This window comes from Dipodomys ordii, unplaced genomic scaffold (genome assembly GCF_000151885.1).
Source record: "Dipodomys ordii isolate 6190 unplaced genomic scaffold, Dord_2.0 Scaffold68, whole genome shotgun sequence".
In the NCBI taxonomy this organism is placed as follows: domain Eukaryota; kingdom Metazoa; phylum Chordata; class Mammalia; order Rodentia; family Heteromyidae; genus Dipodomys; species Dipodomys ordii.
The window spans coordinates 6,341,613-6,354,533 of record NW_012267284.1 but is presented as its reverse complement, the minus strand read 5'-3'; the positions used below and the strand labels follow the sequence as shown (position 1 = coordinate 6,354,533).

Below are 12,921 nucleotides of genomic sequence, written 5' to 3'. Positions count from 1 at the left end.
AAAAAAAAAAAAAAAAAAGAAAAGAAAAGAAAAACACTCTTCCCCAACTAGTCAGAAGAATCAGGTAGTAGTGTCCATCAGTTAGGCATGCCCAAGCCCCACCCACAAACAACAGTAGGCTACCACATCACCCACCAGAGTTGCTGTCCATAAGGCTACAGTCCTTACAACCAACTTTGCTAGACACACAGGAGTGCCTGTGTTACTGGAATAATAGGTGGACATGTGCTGTTCCCTATAAACTCAGTGCCAAAAAAAAAAGCCCTAAACAGTGAAAAGCTATGGTCATTATGGACTTAAGTTGAACAGGAGGCTTTCATTTATATTTTTAGTCAACTACTTAACATTTCCAAGTATGGTGACTTGACAGAGCAAAGTACGCTGGGAACAATAATAGGAATAAATTACCTTCTGAGAACTATTCCTTATCCTGAACAGTATCATTATTAATTGGAGCAAAAAACCTGAGCAGTGGTCTAGCTCTGACTGAAGGCAAAGAAACCACAGCCATCCTGTTTTTGGACCCCCATAAATCATGTCCTGAATTTCAGACATGGGTAATATAGCACACTGTCTAATGGAACTTGCTGTTCAGGCAGTAGATTCATGGCATGGTAAAAATATCCCAGCATACATGCATCCAACCCCAGCACAACTACCCCAAACACAATGGGCTACAAAAGTTTATGGGATTTTGTCTGAGTCAATGGAAATCATTCATTTGCCCATGTTAATTTTGAACTGTGTTTCAGACAACAGGATGTTATTTCAAAATTTACAAAAAGTAAAATTTAAAGCACAAACACCTAACAGATGAGAGATGGGAGAAAAAGCATCTGCTCTCAGCTCAGCTCTTATCAATATGCTCTGCTCTCTTACATGAAGATATGATTTGTTTTTGCATATATAAATAACAAACCTTCCAATAGGTCATGTAGTGTTTGAAACTTCTTTTAACAAGTTTAAAATCCTGTTTTAGTTGGCTTAGTTGGCTGTTTAGAAGGAGCAGAAAGATAATATACTTAAAAAAACAACACCTGGATACAAAATGGTCAAAACGAAGCATAATAAAGCCAAAAAAATCCAAGTCAGGATGAAATATAGCATCAAACAAATAGGCACAGGAGGACAAAAAGTCACATTAATTATGCCTGAAAAGAACTGTAAGGAATTCTCTAATAGGGATACTGCTGTATGTAAAATGTTACGAGGGGTCACAGAATTTAGTGAAACTGTAATTCCCCTGATGAGACATCATCATAAAAGTAAAACATATGCAATGACATTTAGAACAGCAGGAAGCATGCATCTTTTAAAGAAATAAGGGTTTTGTTTTTTTGTGCCAGTCCTCAGCTTGAACTCAGGACCTATGTGCTGTCCTTTAAGCTTTTTACTCAAGGCTATACTCTACCACTTGAGCCACAGCTCCATTTCCAGCTTTTTGGTGCTTCATTGTAGATTAAGTGTCTCTCAAGAGTTTCCCGCCCTAGGCTGGTTTCAAAGATCCTCAGATCTCAGCCTCCTTGAGTAGCTAGGATTACAGGTGTGAGCAACCAGTGCAAGGTTCTAAATTTTCTGATAAACAACTGGGGTGAAAAATTTAGACCTAGAAAATACACATGCCAGTGTTTATGTGCTTATTACATTCTCCTTAATCCTTTGATAAACTCTTAAAGAGCTTCTAGTTCATTTTACTAGACAATAATTTAAACACAAATGTTTACTGACCACTGAGTGATGAAAAGCAATGGAAACAAGAGCGGAGGAATGCGCCACCATGTAAACTGCAGCTGCCAAGAACAGCCTAGAAAATACACCTTTTAAAAAGCAAGACTAGTGAAAAATACTTACTAACATTTCAAGATTCCCAGACTCTCATATCAACAGAAATACCACATTTAAGTGATCAAAAGATCAATTTTTAAAGAAATGTAAAAAGAAATGTTCAGCCATTGAGAAATAAAAGCAAAATGTAGTGCTAATAAGAAACTGTTAGCAATTTACATGGACAATAATCACAGGAAATCAGATTTCACACAGGCATTGTACTTAAAGCACTGCTCCAGCATTAGCTCGATGCTGTCAGTGGTGGTGCTGGTGCCCTTTTCCAGAAACAAGCAAGCTACTCACGTTGCCGTCGCTCCTCTGGCCCCCTTTGTGGGTGATGACCACAACTTCCATCCACTTGCGCAGATGTTGCTGTTGAGAAAACAAATTCTTTAGAAACAACTTCTTCTTGATGATCATAGGAACACTTCCTTTCCCACCACTGCTTTGTTGTGGGAAATTGTCATCTTTAATTTGTACTTAATGTGAGAAATGCAGTAGCCCACATGTCACTAGTAATGTGGCTCACTGGCCTCTGCTCTTGTTCTGTGAGCAGCAAGGATGAACTTAACATAACAGGGAGCAGCCAGACCTGTATTTCTGTCCATGCTGAGTACTCGACTGTCCCAGCAGACCTCAGATGTGCTAGGGAAACTCCTAGCCCAGTGAGGAAGTAGCAACACAAGGTACATACTGTGTGCAGACAGACAATCACAGTAAGCATCATGAAGGAACAGGAACCAACTTTAGGGAGGGCTGGGTTAAGGAGACTGTGATGTCTAAACAGGGCTGGAAGGAGAAAACAAATGTGCCAGAGATGGAGGGAAGAGGAAAGAGGGAGGGCCCTGAAGCCAACATGCAGCAGGTAGCCACTTGGAGCTGAGCAGACATCATGGATGTCAAAGGCTATGCACAGGTGTGGCAGCAGGCAGCAACAGCAGCCTTTCCATGTGGGAAGAGGGCAAGTACATGGGGTGAAAGGAGGGGGTCTGCTAGCCAATCCAGGAGCCCCGTGTCCAGCTAACCCACAGACACATTCACAGCCTAAAACTAAACCACAATAATATGCTCAAATAATGGGTTTCCTTACTATCCTGCATTGCTCAAATTTATTCTTTAGAATGTTGATGCCCCACAAAAAGTTAACAAGTTACTTTTAAAGGCTAAGAAAATAGAGACAGGCTCCCAGGCCTTTAACATCCTTGCAAGTCCTTGTCAACACCCACAGAGCTGTACTTCCCAAACTCACATAGCCAAGGAACACTATGCAATGTGGGTCACTGCTCCATGCTGAGGAACAGTAAGAGGAAGGTAAGATACCCTTCACAGCGAGGCTATAAACTAGGCTAACAAAATTCTCTGAAGCTGGGCCCTTATCTCACATCATATACAAAAAATGAACTAAAAAAAAAAAAAAGAACTAAAAATGCACCAAAGACCTAAATGTAAGAATTCAAACTGTAGGGGCTGGGAAGGTGGCTTAGTGGTAGAGCACATGCCTTGCATGGCAGAGGCCCTGGGTTCGATTCCTCAGCACCACATAAGCAGAAAGAAAAAAGCTGGAAGTGGCGCTGTGGCTCAAGTGGTAGAGCGCTAGCCTTGAGCTGAAGAGCTGAGGGACAGCGCCCAGGCCCAAAAAAAAAAAAAAAGAATTCAAACTGTAAAACTTAAGGGGAAATATTCACCATTGTCAACTGCTAACCTCAAAGATATTGTCACATGAGGAAAATCACAACAGCACCCATGTCTGAGTGTGACTCTGCAGAGCACAGTTGCAGTGGTCCTGGCAGAGCACAGCAGGCAGAGGGTCAGCCAGGGAGCACTGTGCTGTGCTTCCTCGGTGGAGGAAGGGAGAGCAGAGACAAAAATCCCCACACTCTTGGCCTTCATTGGAAACTATAGACTAGAGGCAGTTCTCTTCAAGCTGCACTGACAAAGTCTGCATACCAATGTTCTCACTGAATGAACCGCAAACTCAACAACTTATCCAAAGGACTAGACAAGGGTTTAAAAAATAAAGCTTCATGCAGGCATGCAAAGGCAGCAAGAAACGACAGCTGACAAAGGACAGAGACAGATAGTTTCTCAAGCCACATATAAAAACTTCAGGCTGGGCACTGGTGGTGAAAGCATCCGAGCCTCCTAACAGGATGGAGGACCCAGGTGTACCTGATGCGTTCTGATCAGAAAATGATATAACTTCACTTATTTGAACCCTGTGTACTTGCCCATATGCAAACTGTTAATGAACTACATAGGAAGAGTACATTTGGAGAGTTGGATCAAATACTGTCCAACATGGAAATGCATCCCACTGTAACACTTCATTTCTCAATTACAATCTATTACTAAGGTACCACTTGCAATATTGTGTTGCGGTCTTTATTCTTCACTGGAAGATCTATAGATACAACGAACCTGTATATGACATCAAAAAGTGTGGCTTCCCTATTTATGTGCTGAACATCTATACTCTGAATACAGTATCTCTACATCTACATAATCTCACTCTTATTTGCAGCTGATGAACAGGGTACTACAAAAATACCTTCCGTATCTCTGTGAAATCAATAGTGAAAGGCTACTTAGGAAATAAAAGCATGAAAAAAACATACATACTTGCAGTGATGCACAATGAAATCCTAAGTTAACAAATGATTATTAAGCTATTTGCGACAAGCAAAATGGAGTGCAAAAAAAAAAGAACACATGAAATCCTCTCTCATCTGCTTAGAGATCAATGCTAAACACTATTAGATCTTTTATCTGCATAATGATTTGCTTGAATAACTCTAAAACACAAAGGATTTCTGACGTTCCTGCTTTGGGCCATACAGAAGAGTGCTATTCTACTCTGCAGAAGGGCAAAAGTGGCAATGTCTCTTCAGAGAGCACGCAACAATGCACTTGGGTTAATATGTATGTATTCCTTCTGACCTGCAAGTTCTACCCTACAAATGCATGCAATAGGTACACACTGACCAACTATAGCAGCAAAAGAGTGGGAACAATCTAATGTTCCCTTCTGGGGAGTAGTCTAGGAGCCCAACTAATAAAATACTATGCTACCAAATAACACAATGGGATAGCACTATATATTCATATGAAATAGTAAGTGTTCATGGAAATAGCAAGGACTGTATGCAATTTATCCCTTTGGTGAGATAATGTTACATGTCAAATTCCTCCAGAGGGACACCAAGGTTAACTAGCTGTCTTCAGGGAAAAGTACTGGACTTGCAACAAGGAATTTTTTTTTTTTTTGGCAGTCATGGGCTTGAATTCTGGGCCTGGGCACTGGCCCTCAGCACTTCAGCTCAAGGCTAGCACTCTACCACTTGAGCAACAGAACCAATCCGGTTTTCTGGTGGTTAACTGGAGATAAGAGTCTCACGGAGTTTCCTGCCCAGGCTGGCTAGAACTGCGATCCTCAGATCTCAGCCTCCTGAGTAGCAAGGATTACAGACGTGAGCCACCAGCGCCCAGTGCAGCAAGGATTTTTGTGTTTACCCTTTGCAGCTTTTGCATTTTAAACCATATGAATGTATTACTTATTTTAAAAACAATTTCAGTTTCCAAAGTTCATTACAGAGTATGAGATAAATGCATTTAGCTTACCATCATCTGATCGCAAAATTTATCATTGAAGGAATTTGGGAAAAGCCTAGTAACTGAAGTCAGCCGATTCACAACGTTCAACGTCAAGCTTCGGTAATCTCCCAGCATCATCAGCAAGGGTCGCATGTGTGTGTGAATCTGATCCACTTCTATGGTAGCACCTTCCAAAAACTATTACAAAAGAGAAGGTTTCGAGAAAAATAGGCAACCAAGATTCTGTAGGAACTAGAATTCACACTCAACTTCCCTTAGGGAAAACAGGGTATTAACCATGTCTTGCAGGAACAGAATTGATCTGTTTTTAAAGGTCAGGCAGACTATAATATGCGATACCCAAACAAGTGTACAGAATGAGGTTAGCATCCACTCACCTTCCTCATACAGGCTTCTCCCGCCTCCTGGAGTTCACTGTTGGTAGAATTCAGAGCTTTGAAGAGTGCAGCGATGATTTTCTCCCTGGACTGAGGAAGGTAATTGCAGGCAGCAAGCGCATCTTTAGGAGAGAAATCAGTGTAATTTCATTAGTAACCTGAAAAATACATGAACAATTTTCTGCCCTAAAAGATCCTACCAACTATGAGTCACTAACCCTATTTCCTAACAACTGCACTTAAGAAAGACCAAAGTCTTTCAGCCTCAGATTCAATACTGCCTCAAAATGAGACAATGGCCTGCCCGAAAAACCATGGTCAAGGTCGACCTTTCACCTCTAGATCCTCAGGTCTCTAAGACAGCCTCATAGGACAAAGAGCGTGGATGACCTGGAACAGTCACATCTGAAGTAAAGAGGGAATGATCTCTCAAACACTACTAAGTAATATGGGAAAAGATCTCCATTGACTTCTCTCTACTACCATAATCTAATCAGGTGATAAAGGCTTCATGTCTTCAAAAAATGTGAATATTATTAAGAAAGAGGGACAAACCTCAATTCTGTATTTTAGTTAAGTGAAAACATTCTAGCAAGAGTTAATACTCAAACTTGCCAGTGGAAATGAAGTACCTAAGAGTAACCTTTATACAGGAACTCCCATAAAAGTGAGGAGCTGTCACAGTCTGGTGTATCCCAATCACTTTGACTTGTATACGAACCCTCTAACTCCATTCTTTCCACCTTCCCTCCACCCCCTTTTGAGGGGACTGAACTCTGGGCCTGGGCACTGTCCCCGAGCTCTTTCACCTCAAGGCTATCACTTGAGCCACCGCACCACTTCCAGCTTTTTCTGCTTATGTGGTGCTGAGGAATCAAAGCCAGGGCCTCATGTATGCAAGGCAAGCACTCTACCACTGAGACACCTTCCCAGCCTCCCCCCCCATTCTTATTCTTGGGTATCAAGGGTCTTCCTCTCAGCTCTTCTATCTCTAATTCAAAAGAGGAGGGATCTTAGACAATATTTTATTAAATGCATAAAAACTAAAGCAACATCTAGCCACTACCAAAAAATATCCTTCTATTATGTATTCAACACAAAAAGGAAAATGACAGTTTGCATTCAAGTTCTATTCTCCTAAACTCTGAACAGTTCTCATGCTAAACAATGAAAACTGATATTCCTAGAAAGACTATAGATTCCCAAATGCTTCCAGCACATTGAAAAGCCTAGGAAAGCCACAGCAAACCCAGTAAGGTTATACATTGAGTCTGGTGAAAATAGCCTATAAGGAGTACAGGACAATTCTCCTAAGCCAGAACACCAGAGGCCTAAGAGAATTACAGAATAGGAGTTTACTACAGAGTGAAATCCAGTTTAGAGTATCATAAGCACATACCACTTGATAAACATAATCTTTGATACCATCTTTAAAGGCTCACAGAAAAGCCAAAATTACAAATTAGCAACAACAAAAAAGGATACTTGCCCTACCTTTTTGCTTTTATACCCTGTAACTTACTTCTGATTTACATTCACTTACTTAATGCTGCAATCCGTAAAGGAACAAGTGATGGAAGGCTCTTGTAACATGGCAGCTTGGTCAAAGCTGAATCCTCAGCCTCACACAAATTCAGGAGCTGTCAACAGGAAATAAGTTAGGTTACCCACCCCACCACTTCTGGAAAGACACAGTGACCTTGCAAATAACAGGACACAGCAATCTGCCACACACACTGTAACACAACCCACAAGCCAAACTCAAATCCTGAACAAGTGTGAAAATATGACTGTGCTCCTTTTCTAAAGCAGAACTCTGGTAATTTCACTGGTGGATTCTTAGGCACATTCTCACTCACTTGATACCATGATTTATCTCAAAACAGAAGATCACTTTATCTGTAACTTGCAAATCCCACAATAGGAGGTGCATCTCCCTCTTCTTCAGGACTGCTTCCCCAATGCCTGGACAAACCCTCAAGAAACAAATCATAATTTAAAACACTTGAGCAGTGAGTAGTATTTCTTCTTTTCCAGTACAGGAAAGCATAATAATGAAGCAGGCTGAATGTCAAGCATTTTAGCATCCAAGTGTATATCATTTATCTAACATTTAAAGCATTATAATGTTCTATTGCTATTTTCCCTTCTCTTTATTGATATCTCAGAAAATAGAATTCTACCAATTTTTCCCTTAAAGATTGCTATCTGAGCAGGGTGCCAGTGGCTCAAGCCTTTAATCCTAGCTATTCAGAAGGCTGAGATCTGAGGATCTCAGATTGAAACCAGCCCAGGCAGGAAAAGACCATGAGACTCTATCTCCAAGTAACCACCAAAAAGCTGGAAGAGGAGAAGTGGCTCAAGTGGTAGAGCACCAGCCTTGAGCGAAAAAGGTAAGAGATAGCGCCCAGGCCTCAGTTCACGCCCCAGTATGGCAGACACACACACACTTACACACATACACAATTCCTATCTGGTAAAAGATTTTATTTTCATTTTACTGTTTTAGCTTTCATTTTGAAAAGACTGTGTGTGTGTGTATGTGTGCTAGTACTGGGGATTGAACTGAGGGGCCTCCCGCTCTCGCTCGGCTGATTACCTGCATCACTGCCTGAGTCTTCTCTTAATGTTGCCTGACCAGTCCTCATGTACAAAGACAGGCATGGGACTCAGTCATCACCATCCACACGATCCACACCACCACCCCCCTACCTCTGTGTAGAACACCTTATGCTCCACCACGTTGAGGTCCATTGTGAAGAGCCGGGGCTGCAGCGTTGTGCAGAATGTGTTCCCTTCCATCAGGCCAATCTGTGCATTGGCAGGCTGGTGGCGCAGCAGGTGCTTCTTAGGTGGAACCATATCCTGGAGGACCTGGGAAAGTAGAGGAGGGGCACCAATAACCAACTGTTCCTTGAAAAGCAAAGACCCTTCCTTGTCAACATGAATGACAACCAGGAGATGACATTACAACAGATCCCTTTTAAGTAGGACGTGCTTCATGGACTAGAAGCAGACCATACACTAAGGCTCCAGCACAGCCTCTCTTAAAACAAAGCAAAATAAGCCTGGCAGTAAGGGTTCACACCTGTAATCCTAGCTATTCAGGAGGCTGAGATCTGAAGATCGTGGTTCAAAGCCAGCCCGGACAGGAAAGTCCCTAAGATTCTTATTTCCAATTAACCAACAGAAAACTGGAAGTAGAGGTGTTACTCATAGTGGTAGAGCACTAGCCTTGAGCAGAAAAGCTGAAGGACAATACCCAGGCCTTGAGTTAAAGCCCCAGGACCAACCAAAAAAAAAAAAGAGACAATCTACCAGATTATGTTATACAGACTCAGAAAATCAGCCTCCTATTCCCTTAGTAGTGTTACTAATAATGTCATAAACATACCATGCTATTTATGTATCTGAGGTTAAAAAGAATGTGCACAATAATACTGTAAAATGGACATAAAATTGTAAACTATTTACAACTCAAATCTAAGAGAAGAAAGGGATGTGAGAAATCTCACCTCTTTGTGGGGTTCCATTATCACTGTCACGCTTTTCCCAGTGACCTGGGCCAGTACTTGAAGGGAATGCATAGCCTGTTTTCTCACAGTAGAGTTTGGGGAGGTGACCTCTCGAACCAAGTCATGGGTCACATGGTGAAAAGACTTCTCCTGAGCTGCTACAATCTCTTCAGCTCTCTCCTCATCTTTCAAAGGAGTTGCACATCTCATCAGAAGCTGTTCCAGAGTGGTCTTTGCCATAGCAACTGCCCCATTGGAAACCTGCAAAGCAGGGAGGCCTTAGAAGGAAAGTGGGGTGATGCTGCCTACCACAGCCAGGGACTGTAGTTGTGGAGGTGGGAGGGAAGGGATGGTAGGGGATAAACAAAGGAGAAGGTAACAATGCTTGATAGGAAATGTACTCATTACCTTGCTCGTGTGCTCATGTAACTGCAACCCCTCTGTATAGTATTTTTACAATAGAAAACGTATTAAAAATTAAAAAGCAATTTAAAAAATTTAAAAAAAGGAAGAAATCTAGGGGCTGGAAAGCTGGCTCTGTGGTAGAGTGCTTGCCTCGCATGCATGAGGCTCTGGGTTCAATTCCTCAGCACCACATAAGCAGAAAAAGCTGGAAGTGGCACTTTGGCTCAAGTGGTAGGGCGCAAGCCTTAAGCTGAAGAGATGATGGACAGCACCCAGGCCCAAAGTTCAAGCCCCACGATCAACATCAACAAAAAAAAATTTTTTTAAATAAAAATAAAGAAGAAATCTACATCAGAATATCTACTTGGGGGCTGGGAAGGTGGCTCAGTGGTAGAGCACTTGCCTTGCATGCATGAGGCCCAGGGTTCGATTCCTCAGCACCACATAAGCAAAAAGAAAAAAGCCGGAAGTGGCGCTGTGGCTCAAGTGGTAGAGCGCTAGCCTTGAGCTGAAGAGCTGAGGGACAGCGCCCAGGCCCAGAGTTCAGGCCCCACGACCGGACCCAAAAAAAAAAAAAAAGAATATCTACTTGGGAATTAGTAGCACAATCACTTCTTTAAGGCCATTTCTGTGTGTCACTCAGAAAGGAAATCATGACATAAAATGACCCTGGCACTAGCCAATCTAAGGAGCTGGCAATGGCCACCACAACCTAGAGGGATGAATTAAATCTACATATGGATCATAAACAATATTGTTTTTGCTTTTTTTCCCTTTGGGGGGAGAAGAGGAAAAGGAGGGACACAGACAGGGAGAGGGATAAACAAATGCAATCACGCTACTTAGTATATACATTACATGGAAAATGATCTTTCTAACTTGTGGGCAGGAATTGGAGGGGGAATCTAGGGGAGAGTAAAGGAAGGGGTGGCATTGTCTGAAAGAAAAATGTACTCATTACCCGACTTATGCAATGGTAGCCCCTTTGTACAATACCTTAATAACAATAAATTATTCTTTAAAAAGAAAAAAAGAGGAACTTAGGTAGCACATAGCAAACAATGTTAGCGCCATTCTGGGCTAGCCTCTATGCATCAGGCACTGTCCTAGCATTAAAGTCACAGTGTCACACTGAGTATCAAGGATCCCCTACAGCATGGGCACTGTGAAACCATCTCAAACTGACTATTTTCCAGGAAACCAGTTCCTCGACAACACATGGTCCATCACCTACCTCTCCAGTCAAGTCCATCATGACAAACAGGAGTGCTTTGAGGAACGTCTGCTGGTTCTGGAGAACCCATGTGAGAGGGAGTCGCTCCATGAGAAACTTAATGGACACCACACCTCCAAGCTTTGCATACCAGGCCTGCTCATAGCAACATGCGCACAAGCGCTCCACGATGTAGGAAAAGAGGGGCAGCTGACACGCCTGGAGAGAAAGAAACCAACTGTGTGGCATCACTGCAATTTTAAATTAGCAGCTTCCCAAAGGACTCCTCAATATGTACATACCCTCTCTTTTGAGCCCAGGATGATGCTTGCAACATCAAATATCACAGCTAAGGCCACCTCCCCTATTTTGCAAAGTTCTTTTTCTTCATAGGCCATACAGATAGCTATGGCATCAATAAGAACCAAAGGATCCATTCCTTTTGACCCATTCTCTTCACTGTGAAACATGGCAGTGCTCGGCTGACTGCCCACCTGGTAGCAAGGCAGCAGGAAAGGACCTGAAAAAAGTGAACATATAAGAAAGTGGAATTCATGCACATGAACAGCCTTGGCCCTCTAGGTTAAAGAACTCAATAAAATCCAGCTTTAGTTACCTTACAGCAACTTTTGTTAAATGCAGTGATTTGTAAAGTGTTCTAATAATTCACAGGCTGTTTTTGTGAATGTTTCCTATGGTATGCTGCACTGCTTTATGATTTCCTCAATTAGTAACTCAAAAACGAGCCACAATGTAAAAAGTCACGAAGCAGGCTAAGGGGACAGAGCCTGGGATGACCCAATATCCTGATTCCTCACACACACTGAAATGAGTACCTTATGGATCCTAAAGCTAGGCAGGATGGAATTCCAGCCAGAGAGAGAAGGTTAGCAAAGGGGAAGTTCTGAGAAATGACATGTTCAATTATATAACGTGGAAGAAAAAAAAGGGGAAAGTGTTCACCAAAAACTGTGGTTGGTCTCAGGGTCTGAACCACTAGAGCAAACTGCAGTAGGGCTAATTCAAGTGCTCTGGAGGTTTACTGGTCTGGTAAGAGACAAACAAAAAAAAAAAAATGGAATACAGAAAATACTGAAACAGCTGGGCGCCGGTGGCGCACGCCTATAATCCTAGCTGCTCAGAAGACTGAGACCTGAGGATTGCGGTTCAAAGCCAACCTGGGCAGGAAAGTCTGTGAGACTCTCACCTCCAATGAACCACCAGAAAACTGGAAGTGGCACTGTAGCTCAATAGGTAGAGCACTCACCTTGAGCTGAAGACCTCAGGGACAGTGCCCAAGCCCAGAGTTCAAGCTCCATAATCGACAAAAGAAAAAAGAAAATACTGAAACAGACTTTTACAAAAGCATTCCATGAAAGGAACAGAAATAAACAAGAGAAAATATAACTGATCCTTCACCACCAGAAGGTGAAAGTCACTGAGGCAGCTGTTCTAGGTAGAGGAACACAGAAGAGGGCTGTGGAACAGACTAAGTGCTACAGGGGAGAGCTGGCTGGAGAGCAGAGTGGGTGGTAAAGCAGAAGGGAGGCTGGCAGTGGGAAATACTACTGCAGGAGAACCTATTTTACATACAGAATGTCCAAAAGGGCCTGCAGATTAAATTCAGTAATTTTAGTCAAAAAAAAAAACCAAAAAATGCAAAAACTTTGATCAATGTCATAAAAAACAACAACAACAAAATCAATCAGCCATCAAGCAGAAAAGGTCAGATAATGTGATGTTAGGAAAATGAACCCTTAGATATGTATTTTAATCTTTTTTTCTTTCATGCATTTGTTTCTAACGCATTTATAAGATTATTTCTTTGTTGCTTTGAATGTCCCTCCCCCACAGTATAACCCCTGCTTTCACTATATTTGATGTCGGTATAATTTGTGGAGGAGATGGGGAAAAACAAATCGTTTAAGGATACAGGTGGACCTGTTGCAACAATGAGAAGTACAAGTTGTCA

General features: G+C 42.1%; 1 protein-coding gene across 1 annotated transcript in view; it reads right to left on the bottom strand.

Moving 5' to 3' along the window:
• Positions 1 to 12,921, bottom strand: part of Trrap (transformation/transcription domain-associated protein) — a 103,811-nt gene that overhangs the window by 51,441 nt on the left and 39,449 nt on the right. Inside the window, exons 23-31 of the mRNA XM_013023405.1 lie at positions 11,715 to 11,722; positions 11,252 to 11,469; positions 10,971 to 11,168; positions 9,332 to 9,592; positions 8,529 to 8,690; positions 7,360 to 7,456; positions 5,817 to 5,938; positions 5,446 to 5,616; positions 2,131 to 2,199 (exon numbers count right to left, since the gene is read on the bottom strand). Coding sequence (XP_012878859.1) covers positions 2,131 to 2,199; positions 5,446 to 5,616; positions 5,817 to 5,938; positions 7,360 to 7,456; positions 8,529 to 8,690; positions 9,332 to 9,592; positions 10,971 to 11,168; positions 11,252 to 11,469; positions 11,715 to 11,722 — 1,306 coding nt within the window. The remainder of the gene's footprint in view (positions 1 to 2,130; positions 2,200 to 5,445; positions 5,617 to 5,816; positions 5,939 to 7,359; positions 7,457 to 8,528; positions 8,691 to 9,331; positions 9,593 to 10,970; positions 11,169 to 11,251; positions 11,470 to 11,714; positions 11,723 to 12,921) is intronic.